A 16,967-nucleotide genomic window follows, 5' to 3' on the forward strand; every position below is an offset into this window, starting at 1 on the left:
TACCCTTGGGTGCCTCTTGTACCACTGACATCCTTGCATCTTTGACAGAGACTTGACCAAAGCCTCTGGGAAAAGATACAACTCAGGCCGGTCTTCAGTCTATCTGCTTGCATGATATTACACAGATAAGAACTACAATTAAGAAAATCTCTAGATTCTTTGACTGAAGATGCAGTTATCCATTACAAAAAAAATGTCAGATGTACTAACATGGACTCGTACATTCAATTAAAGGAAGTCGCAAGTTATTGGCCACAATAAAATCACCAGCCAAAGCTTTTGACACCATCCCCCATTCTGGAATTATAGCTTATCTCACTAAACTAGGTATAAGTTCCCATGTCACAAGATGGGTTGCCAAATGGCTCACTGACAAACCACACTAAAAGTTGCAGACTCAAAATCTGACCTCAAAGCTGTGACAAGTGGAATACACAGGGTTCAGTCCTGGGACTTCTCTGGTTTGGTATCTACTTCTCTGAAGTACAAGTTAACACAGAAGGCCTCTGGCTAATGAAGTTTGCAGATGACTGCAAACTAGGAGCCATAGTGAAGTCCCCAAATGATGTGGACATCCTACAGAAGGGCCTCGCTGAGACAGATGCCTGGTGTTTTGAGCCATGGCCTCAAGCTTAGTGCCAAATAGTGCAGTGTCATCCCCTTTGGTAAAAACTCTGTACCCATGAACTACCACATAGGCAGCGATCTACTTAACAGCGAATGTGTGGTAAGAGACCTTGGGACCCAGGTGGACAGTAGTCTCTCCTTTGATAGTCACATCACCACAGTATTCAGGAAGTCCTGTGTTGCACACCTCATCATAAAAGGGTTCTCATCCAGGAAAAAGAGGTCATTGTTCTCTTCTACTCGACACTCATTAGACCCATTATAGAATACAACGCCCCTTTTGGCATGTACCTCACAAAACATTTGCAGCAGCTGGAAAGGCCACAGAAGTACCTCACAAAGATGATTACTGGCCTCAAACAAATGCCCTACACTGACCGCCTCAACAAACTCCAGCTTTACTCTGTAGCATATAGCCTACTCCGAGGTGATTTCTGCTTAACATATAAAGCTATGTCACACCCAGAGCTGTTGGACATGCTACACCTAAAGAAATCCCAATCCCTTAGAGCCACATGCTCCAGGGATCTAAACCTTGTCATCACAATGAAGAAAACATGCTGGAGGGATAGGTTCCTGACCCAGACACTCCCCAGACTCCGGAATAGACTGCCCCATACATATCAAGCAGAGCACCTCTTTGGCCCTTTTCAAAAGGAACCTTGACATTTGGATGGGAGATAGGAAATTCACCCCGGGGATCACATCAGTTGCCCTGCTAGACAGGGGTCCAGGGAAGTAAATATTCTGGAAAGAAATAGCCAGGGAATTATGGCTAGACGTGTATAGGCTGTAGGGCCGATGGCCTAGTATCAACCTATGAACCTGTAAGATGCATCTCTCCCATGTAGCTTAGCTTTTGTGCCTGACCAAAGTTCAGGGGTACTAAGGTGTTGAAGTTGTGCAAAGCCATATAATTGGATGCTGGGAAAGGATGATTTGTACTGTTAGTAGCTGTATTTTTAGCCTTAAAACACTTTAAGAGTGTAGCTCTGAAGTAGTGCAGGTCTGCCTGTGACACCTCACATATTCGGCATATATGACGTAATGAAAGATAGCAGCTGATACTAATGCATAACAGCAGTAGTTCTTGTGAAGAAAAGGGTAGGGGTAATAAAAAAAAAAAAAAAATTCGTAACAGATGAAATTCATGGCTTGCCTTCTATCTTGAAGTCTCATACAGTATGTAGACTGAGGGAGATATTGATCAATGTCACACTGGTTTGACTTTTTCATGTGATGGTATCCGAGTCTATCTTGTTGCACGTACAAAGAAGATTAAGGACAGAAATTGCTTATAAGCTTTGAACAGCGTATTGTTGACCAAGTTGAGGGAGCAACAGTTTAAACAGGTAGTGGAGTAGTGTACAAATCTAAGAAGAAAGTTCAGTGTGTTCTCTTATAGCAGCCAGTGTTCAGGTTAGAAATCAGTGAAAGATATCTCTTTTTGAGAAAGTTATTTGAAAAAAATGAGCTAACATGTACCCACTGATTTCAAGGACGTTCAGACAAGTTTCCCTAATTTAAAGCCATTTCAGAAGGGTATTGCTGCTGCCATACAAGAGTGGACTACCTTGCATTAAGGGATCTTGATTCATTTTAAGCAAAAAATGCCAATTCTTTTGGAGGATCTGGATGGGGAAATGGACAATATCCAGACTGTAGAAAAGGCAGAATAAGTTGGTAGGTAACATTTCTGTTTAACAGTAGAGTAAAAGGATATTCTATTCAGTCTATTCCATATGTAGTGTATCAGCATCTTAGTCATTTCAGATCAGTGTGCTGAGTACTTCCAAGTCTACCTTTTATTTATTTATTTATTTATTTATTTATTTTACATTTGTTAACCGGGCTAGTCCAACTGGTTACATGTCCATTTTCAGTGGAGGCCCGAGGAGAAAAGCTCCGCTAACTACTAAGTTAAAAAATATACAGAATTATGCAATAAAAAGAGAACATTTGCTTTAAATTTCTTCCAGAATGTATAGACACAAGAGTACAATATGAGACTTAGCAGGTGAATAAGATTAGATATTTTACTTGGTTACAGTATTACTACATTGTACGTGAGAAGCAAAATTAGATTTATGTCTATTAATAGAGAGAGAGATAGGAATAATTAAGACCCAAGAGTTTGGTTGTTTGGTCTGGAGTGATGAGGGTGCCATTATTGGATGTGAGTGTGAAATCTATTGAGGGAGACAGGTGTGTGGGTGGAAAGATGAGAAGTTTGGTGTTCTTGGGGTTGAGGAGGAGACAATGATTAGCGAACCATTGCTCTATGGTGGTGAAGGTTTTTTGTGTGAGGGAGTGAAGTTCAGTCTGAGTTGAGGCAGAGCAAATGATGGTAGTGTCATCTGCATATTGAATACAGGTAGATAGAGGTGTGGATAGATGAAGGTCATTTATAAAAATGGAAAACAGAAGAGGACCTAAGATGGAGCCCTGAGGGACTCCTATAGAGGTGGGGAGAAGATCAGAGAGATGGTTGTCCCAGAGAACTGCCTGTTTGCAATTTTCGAGAGAGGATGTGAACCAGCTTAATGCAAGATTGTCCAGAGAGAGGGATTTTAAACGATGTAAGAGGAGTTGGTGATTAACCATGTCAAAGGCTTTTGACAGGTCAACAAAGAATGCTGAAGAGGGAGTATTATTGTTGCGATTTTTGTTTATAGAGTCTATGAAGGATAGTAAGGCTGTGGTAGTACTGTGGCATGGTCGAAAGCCATGTTGCAGTTAGCTAGGAGATTGAAGTTTAGTAGGTGGTTAAGTAACTGTTTGTGGATGCATTTCTCCATTATTTTTGCAAGAGGGGATAGTAAAGCTATGGGGCGGAAGTTGGTATACTCCGTAGAGTCACCTCCTTTGAAAAGGGGGATAATATGTGAGGATTTTCCATACTGAGGGGATAGTACTTTCCTTTAATGTCCTATTAATCAATACAGAGATGGGGTAGGCTATAGCTTTTGCACTTAGTTGGTAGTATTCTGCTGGTAATTTGTCAGCTGAGGGGGTTGTTGGTTTAAGTTTTTGAAGTAAGGACAATATATAGGAGGTGGGTATAGGTTTAAGATGAAATGCGGGGGTGGAGCTAGGGGTTAATATTTTGGAGGTATCAGGGTTTTGTTGGTTAGCTAGTTTTAGTATAGCTGAAGTAAAGAAGGTATTAAAGGCATTAGCTGTTTGTAAAGGAGAGTCAGGGTTAGAGCCTAGTGGATTAGGTGCGACAGCTTTGGCAGGGGATAGCAGTGTGTTAATAGTGGTCCAAAATTTATGTGGTTGGTGAAGGGAAGATTGTTGTAGTTGAGTATAGAAGTTTCTTTTATCTTTTAGGATGGCTTGTTTTGTCATATTTCTTTTTTGTTTAAAAGTGAGATGATCAGTTATGTTTTTAGTGGTTCGCCATTTAGTCCAGGCTTTATTTCTATGAAGTATTAGTTGTCTAGTTGTATTTGAGAGCCATTTGGCTGTCTTAGCTTTCATTCGTATTGAACGCAAGGGGGCATGGTGTTCAAGGATGTTGAGAAAAGTATTATTGAAATGGTTAACAGCATCATCTATAGGGAGAGCTTTAAGAGGTGACCAGTTAACTTGCATAAGTTCATTTTGAAACAGATTGGGGTCAAAATGTTTTTTACTACGGGAGAATCGAACTTGGGTTGGGATAGAAAAACTAGTTTTATGCCTGATAATATAGGTTAGGGAGTGATCGCTGAGGTCATCTGGGAGGGTTCCTGTTGTATATTTTTCCTGGGGACTATTCGTTAAGATCCAGTCAAGTATGGTTTCTTTATTATTACATTTGTTTGTTCTTGTTGGGGAGGTTATGTTTTGTGTGAAGCCATGGAGGTTAATAAGGTTAGATGGATTAGCATGATTACATAAGTTCCAGTCAATGTTAAAGTCTCCTAGGAGTATAGTTTCCTGTAGGAGGTTAAGTGAAAGCCAGTTTAGTAGGTCTTCTAATATGGTAAGATTTTTGCCAGGGGGAATATAGGTACAGATAATATTAATAGTTTTGTGAGGGTTGAGTTGAAGTTTTGAAATAATAATTTCCTTTGTTACAAGATGTAGATTAAGAATGTCAGGATAGAATCACACTTCATTTTTCATCCACCCACAATAGGGAGGCTTAAGTGGGCATATAGTGTTGAGGGTTTTCCTACACATTTGTAAGTTTTGAAGTTGTAACTGAGCTTCACTTCCTTGATCCAAATTCAGTTATCCTTACCATTCTATCAGCGGGACTGTGATATCAGTTTGTCAACCCCTTACTATTTTCAGTCTTGCCAGATGTTTCTTTTCACAGAGGTGTGACTGTGGGGCTAATGCACACTTGGAGAGTGCCCCCATGCACACACTAGGGGGGGTGCAAGGAGGGCTTACAACTTTGCAAAAGTAATTTGCTTACATGTTATCCTTTATTTTTCTGCCAGTTGTATAGTCCAGTGGGGATCAAGTGACTGGCAATTTTCTGAAGTTGGAAGTGGCGGTTTCCCCATTTTACAGGCCTGAGAGCAACTGACTTCCATTGTGTAGACTATAAAACTGTAGTTTGTTTTTAACTTAAGTTGGCCTTTGTGGACCCTTTTCCATCATGATCCACGCAACAAGAGAAAAGTAATGTTTATATGTAAATGCATGCATTTATGTAGGGTTCCTGTCACTAGATCGAGCACAGTCTTAAAAAATAATGTAGAGTGCATAACTTCACAAGTCAGAATTGAGTCCATGGAATGATGAAGTCTTTAAATGCCAAATGTCTTGTTTTTGCAGATGTTTTTGCATGTGTGCACGCACCCAGTAATACTAGGGTTAGGGTTAGTTTAAAGATGTGCATCTTGTTTATTGCTGCATTAGGGTTGGAGCTGACATGCATGTTTGTTTGTCTTTTCGGCTTTTCCTGGTTAGGGGTCGCCACAGCAGAACTCCAGTCCGCTAATGATTGGCAGTAGATTTTTATGTTGCTGAGTTGCCAGCCTAATGCCCAACCTTCAGTGGAGGCACACCCATTCACGCATGTCTTTGAGGCCACTTGACCGCGGGGATGACATGCAGACTCCACACAGAAGGCACTCCAGCCAAGAATCGAACAGGAAAACCTCTTGCTGTGAGGCTACAGCGCTACCGCTTTACCACCACGGCTTCTAAGGAGCTGACATACAAGTAAGGTGGGATAAAGTCCGATTGCACTGCTGTTACTAGTGGGTGCTAACTGTAACACTAAGTATAAAGACAGTGTAGTTTCAGCATTTTTTTAGTTTTCCTTTGGGTTTCTGTAGCATTCTGTGAGTATTTTATAATAATTAGGGTTTTAGGTGAGTACAGTTTCAGGCAGTTATGTACATGTGTATATTAATTATACATAAATGCATAAAACGTGTAGTTTGATAGTTTGTTAGCCATATGAATTGTGTTATGAAAGGTATAAGGTCTTTTAGTATGGTTTGGGGATTTTTGGGAATGTGGAAGAGTATCACAAGAAAACTGATTCAGACATGGGAAAAAATGAGCATTGTACATGGGTGATAACCTAGAGGCCAGGATTAGACCCCAGACCTTGGAGCTATGAGGCAGAATGTGATATGCTGCCATTGCACATGTAGAAATGTGCATCTGGACTTGCTGCAGAGCAAAAGTAGAATGCTGAAGAACTAATTGAGAGTTTGCTTTGTGTGAGTGCAGGGTCCATATCTTGTTGAAACAGCATAACAGTGAATGCCATTTCAGCAACAATAAGCAGCGAACTGCAAATAACGTGAAAGCTCAGGTCAGTGATTTTTTTCCTAGGGGAACAAATCGCTTGGCTGTCGCTGTGACATTGCCCTTTACCCCACTATAGTGTGATCTCGGAGTTGGTATATTTAGGTAGGAGTGTGTGGGGGACGAAGCCCTCCCCTTTTAAATGTTTAAGTGGTGTGTTGTGTCTTTTGGTCTACAGATTTTTTCCCTAGGAAAAATTCGGTGACCTGGGCTTCGTTGTATTTGCAGTTTGCTATTTGTTGCCGAAGCTGCATTCACTGTTGTGCTGTTTCAACGAGATAATATAGACCTGTGAATGCGTAATCGTGTGTGTCTGCACATGGTTGTGAGTAGCGCAAGTCAGAATTGGAAAATGTGAGGGACAAAGCAAATCAACTCTGGTCCTTGGTACTACTAGGAAGGACAAAAACTAAAGGAAGCATTTCAATTAATAGGTAAGTTGGAATAGAATTACTAAGGAGTGCTAAGTAGATGGAAAAAGGTTGGGGAAAGAAGGTGCCAGCTATAGTGCAGAAAAAGAAGGAATTCCTACTAAGGGATTGCGGAAGGTAGAGAAGATGTCGATGAGAGGGTGAAACTGGAAGGGAAGAGCACAAAAAGTGGGAGAATGAGATAAAAGCAAAAATAGAGAAGGAGAAATGGTGAAAATATGCTAAAACTAGTAGATGTGAACCTAAAGCATGTAAACTCAGAATATTTACATGGAAATGATTGCACATTATCTTCTGTAGTACTGCAAGATTGACTAGGGGTGTTCCCAGGGTGGAGGGAGGGTTGCCAGACTGTCCCTATTTGAGCTTGACTGTTCCGAGATCAGCAGCCCAATTTAGAGTCCCACACTGCCTCTTAAAATCTCGGAAGCACAGCAAGCTGTTCTGCATTGAACAGAAGAGGCTCTGCAATGTGATTTTTGATTGGCTTATATCAGCATATGGGCCAATTAAAAATCAGAAAGCGGAGCCACTTCTGTTTTATGTGGAACAGTAGGCATTTCTGCATGAAGCAACCCTGGGTGGAGGGCACATGCTGGATGTGCCGCAAAGAAGTAACATAGACCAACATATTCTAGATCTGTAGGAAATTAGAGAGAGAAACATGACCTGCAGCTATGGGTAAGAGGAATGGATGCCAGGTAGTAAAGTTAACAATGTCTTTTCAGTTAGACTATGAGAGCAAAGTTCTAGAACAAAGAGGAGATGGTTGAGTTGCTATTCTCTCTAGAAGAGAGATAAGAAAATGGAAAAAAAACAGCAGCGCCAGTAGGAGACGGAAGTCAGTCAAATGATGCTTGAAAGAGAAGAGTGAAGTAGGAGAAAACATAAGAGAAAATAGCAAATTTGTCAACAGATGAGCAAAACCCAAACAGAGGAAAATGAGGAAGGCAGTGATGGGAGTCAGTGATAGAGGAGAGTAGAAGTGAAAGCAGGAAAAAAATGTAAATGGCTGACCTAGATAGAAAAATAGGAAATGCAGTAATCCAGAAATACATGCATTGACATTGGTAGAGATGGCATAAAAGAGAGGTTAGAGAGTGATGATTAGAAGTGGAGCCGAATACAAGGAGGGAGGGAATAAGGTGGTCTTCCTTTGTTTTTCTTTCTTTAGTTATGATCTGAGATGTTAAGTGCAAATGAATGTATTAAAATTCTTAGTTGGAAAAGGGAGTGCATGGTAAGCTTCTAGTAGAAGAGATGGAGGAATTGAGCTTTTAAATATTTTAAGTGAATGAACAGCAACTTCAGAAGTTCCATAAAGAATGATTTTGAAATTCCTGAAACTCCTGGCACTGGGTCTTGCCTGATTATTGCTTAAGGGACAGTCTGAAAATTCAGTATTGTAACAGGCAAGTCATCAGGAGAGTATTGTACACCATGCATAACAACTGCACAGAAGAGCAAATGTGAATTAGAAAATAAAGGCTGCTGTTCATATAAAAAAATGCATTTTGACTCTGGAAGCTTGGGGAAAGTGAGAAAACAGTTTGACAGGGTTCATACTAGGCTATCTGCCCTAGGGCATTTACAAGCCTAGCCAGTGTGTGTTTGGCTTTCGCCACCCTTTGAATTGAGTTTACTTTGTCCTTTTTAAGGTTAGTTTACTGTGCCTCTGTCTGGTAGTGACACAGAAGTAATCCCCGGGGTAAACCTACGATCTCCCATCCATTCGTCAAGATTCCTCTTGAAGAGAGTCATTGAGCGGATCTGCCTAACATGTACTGGGATTTTATTCCAGGGAGAAGGGATCCTCTGGGTTATGAATCTGTCCCTCCAGCATGTCCTATTTATTTCTGTTCTGAGGTTCAAGTCCCTTGAGTGCGTAGCTCTAAGGGATTTGGATTTTCTGAGGTGTAGCATGTCCATTAATTCCGGGTTGGATATAGCTTTATACGTCAGGCATAGATCGCCTCTAAGTAGGCGGTATGCAACTGAGTAGAGCTGGAGTTTCTTTAACCGAGCAGCATATGGCATCTGTTTGAGTCCCATGATCCTCTTTGTGAGGTACTTTTGGGGTCTTTCTAGTTGCTGCAGGTGTCTGGTAAGGTACATCCCAAATGGGGCATTGTATTCTGTTATGGGCCTGATGAGGGATGAATAAAGGGGCATGATGACCTCTCTTGATCTAGATGTGAATCCTTTCATGATAAGGTGGGCTATATAGAAGGTCTTTCTAACCACATTGGTAATGTGGTTGTTGGAGAGATTACTATCGACTTGGGTCCCCAGGTCCCTAATTACTTCCTCCGTACTTAATGGGTTACCACCTATGTGGTAATTTGTGGGCACTTTGTTTTTGCCAAGGGTATGACTGTACACTTTTTGGCATTTAGCTTTAGGCCATGGCTCTGGCACCAGTTATCCGTCTCAGTGAGACCTATTTGAAGGATGCTCGTGTCAGCTGGAGAGTCAATTATGGCGCCCAGTTTGCAGTCATCTGCGAACATGGTCAGCCGCAGTCCTCCCTTGTTAGCCTGTACCTCAGAAAAATATATACCGAACAAGAGAGGTCCCAGGACTGAGCCTTGTGGAACGCCACTTGTAACTGGTTTCGAGTCTGACATGGCTCCAGCAATTCTGTGAGTTATGTCTTTGAGCCAGTTTGCAACCCATCTAGTGACATAGGGGTTTATATTTAAGCTGGATAGCTCATCTATGATGCCCGAGTGGGGTATTGTGTCGAATGCTTTTGCGAGGTCCAGGTAGGCTGTGTGGACTACCTTCCCTTCATCTATGGCCTTGGTGACTGTTTCAAAGAAGTCTACCAGGTTAGTAGGTCCCCAATGTCTTTGAGTTCCATGATGATCCTCTCCATAGCTTTGCAGACTAGGCTCGTCAGTCTTATGGGGCGATAGTTTCCGGGGTCCGTAGAGGCACCACCTTTGTGGAGTGGGACCACTGTTGCTGTACGCCATTCTTTGGGTACATATCCTGTAGTAAGGCTGAGATTGTACAGCAGCTTGACGTGAGGGGTTAGTTTATCTTGGAGTTCATGTAGGACGCAACCCGGGACACCGTCTGGTCCCATTGATGCTGTTTTGTTTGCTTTGGAGAGGGTGGCTTTCACTTGAGCATCTGAGATGTTAGGGAGGCAGCACTCTGCTGGGATAGATATTTGCTCTTTGGGGGGGGGGGGGGTTGCACTGAACCTGTCTGCCAGGATGTTGGCAATGTCCATAGGTTCAGTGTATTTTTTGTCATTTTGTATCAATTCTGAGCATATCTGGGAGTTGCATCCCAGGTTCCTAACATAACTGAAGAAAGCCTTGTGATTATCTTTAGTTTCCTGTGCAATTTTTCTCTCGAAGCTGGCCTTGGAGGATTTTGAGGGATCGTAATTTTTTGCTAGTACTGATCAGAGATGCCTTCCCTTTTAGGGATTTTGCGCTCTCATGTAGTAGCTTCCTCCTGTTGTACAGCTTATTTATGGATGGGGTCCACCAGACTGGATGCCTGCCTTTGGAAGATTGGGTCTTGGTTTTGTTTGGGATAGCATGATCCATGCATTCCTGGAGGTGTCCATAGAACGCGTTTATATAGGATTCTGCAGTTTGGGCCGTAGTTTCCACTTGCCCGGGGGCCTTGAAGGATTCCACCTCAGTTTTGAGAAGTGTGAAGTTCGCTTTTGAGAAGTTTTTCACTGTGGTTTTCTGGGCTGGGGGTGGGGTCGGGATGTGGATATCCAGTGAGATTAATTTATGGTCCGATCTTACTAATGAGGGGTATACCTCTGGTATGGAGCATAGAGTCCCCTTGTTGGTGATGATTAAGTCAAGTATGTTTTCCCCTCTTGTGGGAGTGGTGACTAGTTGTTCCATAGCATTTGAGTTTATAAATTCCAGGAACCTTTGGGCTAGGGTGTTTGGGCTTGAATAATGCTCCCAGTCTGTTTGGGTAGTTGAAGTCACCCAATAAAATGGTGTTTGGAGAGATCTTCATATTCCCCAGTGTTCTCAGGAAAGCCGAGTGGGATTCCTGATTTTGAGAGGGTGGTCTGTAACATGCTACAAACTGAAAAGCAGTTTTGCCCACTGTTAGTTGCACATGGATGGTCTCCAATGCTTCATGCAGCGCCACTAACCTGGAGGTGTGGGTATCTTTGATGAATATGGATACTCCCCCTCCTTTTGTGGACCGGTCTGAGTTTTTGGGCCGAAAAGCATGATATGAGGTATAACCTGGTAGTGTTGGTGTGCTCTCTGGAGCCTTGAACCAGGTTTCTGTCACTGCACAGATATCTGTGTTCTCCATACTGAGGAAGGCTTTGAGTGCATGCATCTTGAGGTTTAGACTTCTGGCGTTTAGCAGCATTACCCTTAGTTTCTTATTCATTGTGTTGTCTGTGGAGGTGGGTTTGTCTTTTGAGCCTTGCCTGAAAAAGGCACTATGGGGGTGGCAAGAGTCTTTGCCAATGTCCGAAAACCCAGGGGTGACAGGTGCAAGCCGTCCCTAGCGAAGCAACGTGGCTTGTCGAGCATGTCATCCCAGGCTGACAGACACTGGATCCCCTTTGAATGACACCAAAATTTTAGCCAATTGTTAAAATCGATCATTTTGTCTTGATACTGTGGCATCATTCTAGGTGAGGGTAAGATGCTGCTCAAGGTCAGGGTCATACCTGCTTGGGCTACATGATCAGAGAGCACCTCTGTCTCTCTTCATGTAGTCGAGGGAAGTACGTCTCAGGTCATTCACACCAGCATGTACAATGACTGAGTCATATTTGTACTTGCTTTGGAGTGACCTGAGTGCTTGTGTTGTGGCAGATCCTAGCACCCGACAGGCAGCTCACTTTGATCTTCTCTTTGTTCAGCCTGGTGAGCAGGATGTCAGTGTGTCTGACTGTAGAATCACCTATAACAAGTATTTCAGGTGTGTTATTTAGCCTTAAGGGCTGTGACTGTTTGGCACACTGACTTTGTGAGCTATGTGTTGAGCGTGTTTTGTTTTGGGGTAGTGTTTGCTTGGATGTCTGCTTTGGAGGTCTCTGCTGCTTAGGCAGATTTTTATTTAGAGCCTCCAAGTATGTTTTTCTGTGTTTGTGTTTGGTTTGCTGTTGTGATAGGACTGTGTGAGACTGGATTTGTGATATGTGAGGTTACCTTCTCCTCCTGACTGGTTGCACCTGTTCTGAGTTGAGTGCTCAGCCTCCAGTTTGGCTATATGGTTGCATCTCTGACATATATTTGAACTTGGGAGGAGGAGAGGGTTGTCTGTGTACATGAGACAGTTGTAACATTGCCTCAAGATTCCCAGATTCACCAGCTGGACTGGAGAGGAAACCATTAACTGACCTTTGGACGTGCTAGAATAGTATAGGGAACTTCTTTGTCACTAAGTCAAAAAGGACCAATAGGGGTCAAGGTACTCAAAGGGAGTATATGGGGATATAGTGCTTTTAGTTTACTAGTGCTGAATTGTAAGATTGCTTATATGGGCAAGTGCAGGGCCTTAGCTTGAGAATAGGGTGTTTAATTGCAGAGATGGAGCAGTTCTAAGGGAAAAAGCGAAGAGCAGACTTTGTGGAGCCAGGAATAGCTTAAACCCGATTAAGCGGCGCTGCCCGATGCTGCGCTATGTGCACAATCGCGCAAAGCCGTGGTAAAGCGAGTTTTTATGCAGGGAACTTTAAAGAGCTAGAAATTGGCCCAAAATGGCCAGTAAACTACAAGATTCTTGTGCTGAGGTCACTCCTCCAGGGACAGATAGGCTGCTCAAGGCTTAAAACAGATAAATCAACAGTTTAAACTTGCTTTTCGGCAAGGAAAGGCGGTCACACAGGTAATAACAATAAGCAGTCACTCTTTTCATTTCTCTGCTGCTAGCACCACTCTGCAGGACCACGAGGAGCTGTTGCTGAGTAGGGATAGGTGAAAAACCATGCCAAAGCGGGTTTTTATGCAGAGAGCTTTAAAGAGCTAGGAATTGGCCCAAAACAGCCAATAAACTACAAGATTCTTGTGCTGAGGTCACTCCTCCAGAGACAGATAGGCTGCTCAAGGTTCCCCACTCCCACTGGTGAGCAATGAAGCTTCCTTCTATCCAAGTAAGGAAATGGGCAACACAGGAACTATTCAAAAGTCTAGAATACAGCAATGCCTGTATAAGGGACTATTCTAGGTTAGGAAGGCGGGAAACAAGGATATTTTTTTTGTTTTCTTTTTTTCAGGAAAACAGCAGGAAAAGTACAGTAAATTCAATACACAGGCTAGCGCACTTGAGTGGGCAGCCTCATCAGTTAAAATTCAAACAAACTTTTAAAGTACAGGTATGAGAAAAACACAGAAAACAGGCTTAAAACAGGTAAATCAACAGTTTAAACTTGCTTTTCAGCAAGGAAAGGCAGTCGCACAGGTAACAGTAAAATATACTTAGATCTTGAAAGCAGTCACTCTTTTCATTTCTCTGCTGCTAGCACCACTCTGCAGGACCACGAGGAGCTGTTGCTCAGTAGGGATAGGCGGAAAACCGCGCCAAAGCGGGTTTATATGCAGGGAACTTTAAAGAACTAGAAATTGGCCCAAAACATCCATTAAACTACAAGATTCTTGTGCTGAGGTGTTCTGTTTGTGAGTCCAGACAATTTACCATTTGCCAAATTAGAAAAGTTTAAGACAGATTAGCACAGGCATTAATTAACTTTCTCTGAGAAGAACTGCTTATTAGTCATTCTCATAAGAGGCTGTTATGTACACTGTAGCAATAAAAAGTAAAATAATTCAGTGCCAGGTTAACTTGGTTTGCCCTGAAATTTGCTGTACTTCTAAATCTAATTTCATAGCCAGTTGAACAATTAATGGTCCAGTGAAGCATTCCACTGTCAGTCCTGACAGAAGTGAGTAAGGGTTAGTTTAAATGTTTGTGGTGTGCAGTAAATATATGGGTCCAGTTCAAATTATCGAAGTTTCAGAATGTCAAACATATGATTGATGTTTTGAAACATCGAAAAAACAAAAGAACAAACACTGTTTTTGCAGCTTGACAAGCCCCCTCCCGTACATCCCCACATCCCTACTAGTTATATAGACCATCTCTGAAATCCCACTACAGTGGAGAAAAGGGCAAATTCCCCAATCCCCACTGTACACCATTTCCATACAGTTTTCTTGCACTGACCCACGTTCATTTCAGATCCTCAGTCACATGATGAGTGATGATTTTGAAAAGTCAGTCAAATAAAACAGACCTATAGTTTTCCGTAATGTACCTGCTAACCAGGTTGTCTGCCATCAGCAGTCTCATTGTGCAACCCAGGGGTTGGGAGGTGATTGCAGAACCTTCATCATGGCAACCGTACAAGGTTTACTGCTGTCAGTCTCAACCCATTCACACTAGTATGCACTCCACAAGTGAGATGTGTTGGATATCAGTGCTCTTCTGCCCCTCACTTCCACTGAGGACATAAGCGTACTGGACAACCCCACCTTCATACCAGTAAACACTGTAAGCAAGTTACTCCTGTGTCCACCAAGGACATTGCGCTTTGCATGTGCCCCCAGTGTGTGTGCGTCCCTATCCCTGTCCTCCCAGGGAATAACAGGCTATAGCCCTTCATTCCTGTCATCCTGACAGGTCCTTTAGGCACCCAAGTTGCTAATCAGACTTGGGTAGGGCTTTATCCCTGTACACACTAGAACAGTAAATGTTATGTAAACTGCTATAAAAAGACAGAGGTTATCATTTTCACTAAAGTATGTGTCCTTGTCAGATGAGTAAAGTGATGTCCCCTTTCTGTCAAGCTTATGGATAAGGTGCAGCTGCATTTTGTGTGACTTGCACAAGTAGGTACAACATTACATTTATCTAGACAAGTACTTGTTCTGTGAAGTATGCAGAGTATATAACTTGTAAGGAGCTAAAGCATGCAGTCATGGTAGTACATTACGGTAGTCATGGTATTTTGAGGAAATCAGAAGGTAGAATCAGCAAATGCAGGTAGCCACCAAAAATCTATAAATGTGCCACTGACAGGTTTTACTTTTTCTGACTTGTGTATCTGGGTATCATGCATTTTATGATGGTGCTAATTTGTTTGATGTGCACATTAAAAATGTTTTTTTTGTCATTCAGGGGGACATTACTTCAATTCCTGAACTTGCAGATTACATCAAAGTATTTAAGTAAGTATGGGTAATTTATTTGCAGTGATGTGTTAAATGTACTTCTGTCATTGTGTTGAGTAAGGAATGTGTAACTTGCACTTTTGCTTTACCTCTTCTTTCACAAAGTCAAGTATTTTAATGATGACAGTACAAGTTGCTGAGCATAACTAAAAATGTTTGTAGTAGTAATGTGCCATTTTTCTGGAATGCCTTCACTGAGAGGAGGAGCGGTAAGCTGTAATCAGATGCTTGACTTTATGAATGTCTCAGGACCTGATACTGGAACATAGAAAGCCTCACGTTTTTCATAGGTGGTCTTTGTAATTTCACCCTGCCTGTAACACGTGATCTGAAGTAGGCAGACTTCATTTGTCTGCAACCTGTGGGTATCGGATCCGAGCCGGCAGTTCAAAAGCTTTAGGATCCGAGCTCCTAGCTCCTTCCTCTACCCATAACCCCTTGCCAAGCCCTGACTGACCCCAGATTTTCATTTGCCGCGTTCGAGTAGCCAACGGATTTCACGAGCTCCTAGTAGCAAGCATTTCAATTCAGTATTCTGACAGAAAAATTTCTTTTCTTTTAAAAAATTTTAGTTAAGAGTGTGTGTTTAGGCTTTTCTCCTCCTTTAGTTTAAGTTTTCTCTGGTTTTGCGTAGCTTTGACTTGGTTTGTGTACGTGTTAGTGTAGGCCTGTTAGGGTGTAGTCATGGCAGAGGCACCTAAGGCGATATTTTCAAAATGTACCGAGTGTGGCCACAAGCTTTCTCCAGCTGATGGCCACACTCGCAAGAATGTCTGGGGGTTGAACACCTGTCATCTGGTTGTACCATATGTGCAGGGTTCAACTGCCGGGCTTTAAGAGAGCGGAGGTCGAAGTTGGTTCTGGCGGGACTTATCCCTCCGGAATCGGCTTCGGCCTCTGCCCCTGCTAGTCAGCAGCCCCCCCCCCCCCGGGTGCTGCGGTCTCCCTTTCCCCGGCAGGGACTCAACCTCCCACCAAGAAGCTGGGGGATAGGGAGACCAGGAGAGAGAGAGACACAAGGAGAGGCACCACAAACGATGGGCCGAAACCTGTCTCGGCCCCTCCGTCTAAGAGGGCCTCTCCTGTGGCTTCTAGCTCTCCTCATTCTCATCTCCATTCTCCCCGGTTCTCTCCTGGACCCGAGGAGATGGAGACTGGTCCTGCTTCGAGGTCACCGAGGCGGCATTCTAGGTCCGCCTCGGTGGCCTCATCGAGGTCCACCTTCTCTGTCTGAAGCGGATATGGACCGGATGATGAGGCGTTTCATCCCGGCCCAGATGCAGATGGGAGTGCTCCTGGCCCCCCCCCCATCCGGGAGGGGCCTCGACCCCATGTTTTGTCCCTATAGCTCCTTCTCCGACCCGACTCCCGGGTTCGGAGCTGTCGGAGCCGGGCAGAGTTGGATCCGGGGGTGGTTCGGATCCGATTGGTCGGCGCACCTCAGATCCGATCCATCCCTTGAGTGCTTCGGGTACTTCAAACCCGACCTCTCGGAGCCGGGGGCCGAGCCTCGGATCCGAGGGAGCTGGTGTGTCTTCGGCTCCGTCTAGGTTGGAGCGCACCGGTCTCTCGGATCCGACAGTCTCGGCGCCGGCTCTGATCCATGCGTCGGATCTGAGTGGGGGTTGGCTCTCGGGGCTTAGAGAGGTCGGCTCCCCCTCGGCCTTCGTGGTGGAAAGGGAGCTGTTGAGGACCTCAGGACCCCCGGTCCCTGCCGCGGCTCCACCCCGCACTCCCTCGCAGCTGGGCCAGGCTCCTATCAGCCGGTCCCAGGGACAGCCCGCCTCGATGTCCCAAGTAGTTCCCTTGGAACATCTGGGTGCTGGCGAGGACTCCTCGGACAGTCCCCCCGAGGAAGTGCCGCGCAAGTGTAAGAGGAGGCACGTGGACTCCCCTGAGTCCATCACTGAAGACACAGACTTGGATGAAGGGGAGGGCTTCCCAAGATCACCCCCAGAGG

At 43.8% G+C, this 16,967-nt stretch overlaps 1 protein-coding gene across 5 annotated transcripts in view; it reads left to right on the forward strand.

Annotated features, from left to right (window-relative positions):
• Positions 1–16,967, forward strand: part of FERMT2 (FERM domain containing kindlin 2) — a 1,218,449-nt gene that overhangs the window by 689,990 nt on the left and 511,492 nt on the right. For all 5 annotated transcript variants that reach the window (XM_044074394.1, XM_044074398.1, XM_044074396.1 and 2 more), the window contains one exon: positions 14,955–15,004. In XM_044074394.1, the coding sequence (XP_043930329.1) occupies positions 14,955–15,004 (50 nt within the window). The remainder of the gene's footprint in view (positions 1–14,954; positions 15,005–16,967) is intronic.

This window comes from Protopterus annectens, chromosome 6.part0 (assembly GCF_019279795.1).
Source record: "Protopterus annectens isolate FY-2018-M chromosome 6.part0, PAN1.0, whole genome shotgun sequence".
Taxonomy (NCBI): Eukaryota; Metazoa; Chordata; order Ceratodontiformes; family Protopteridae; genus Protopterus; species Protopterus annectens.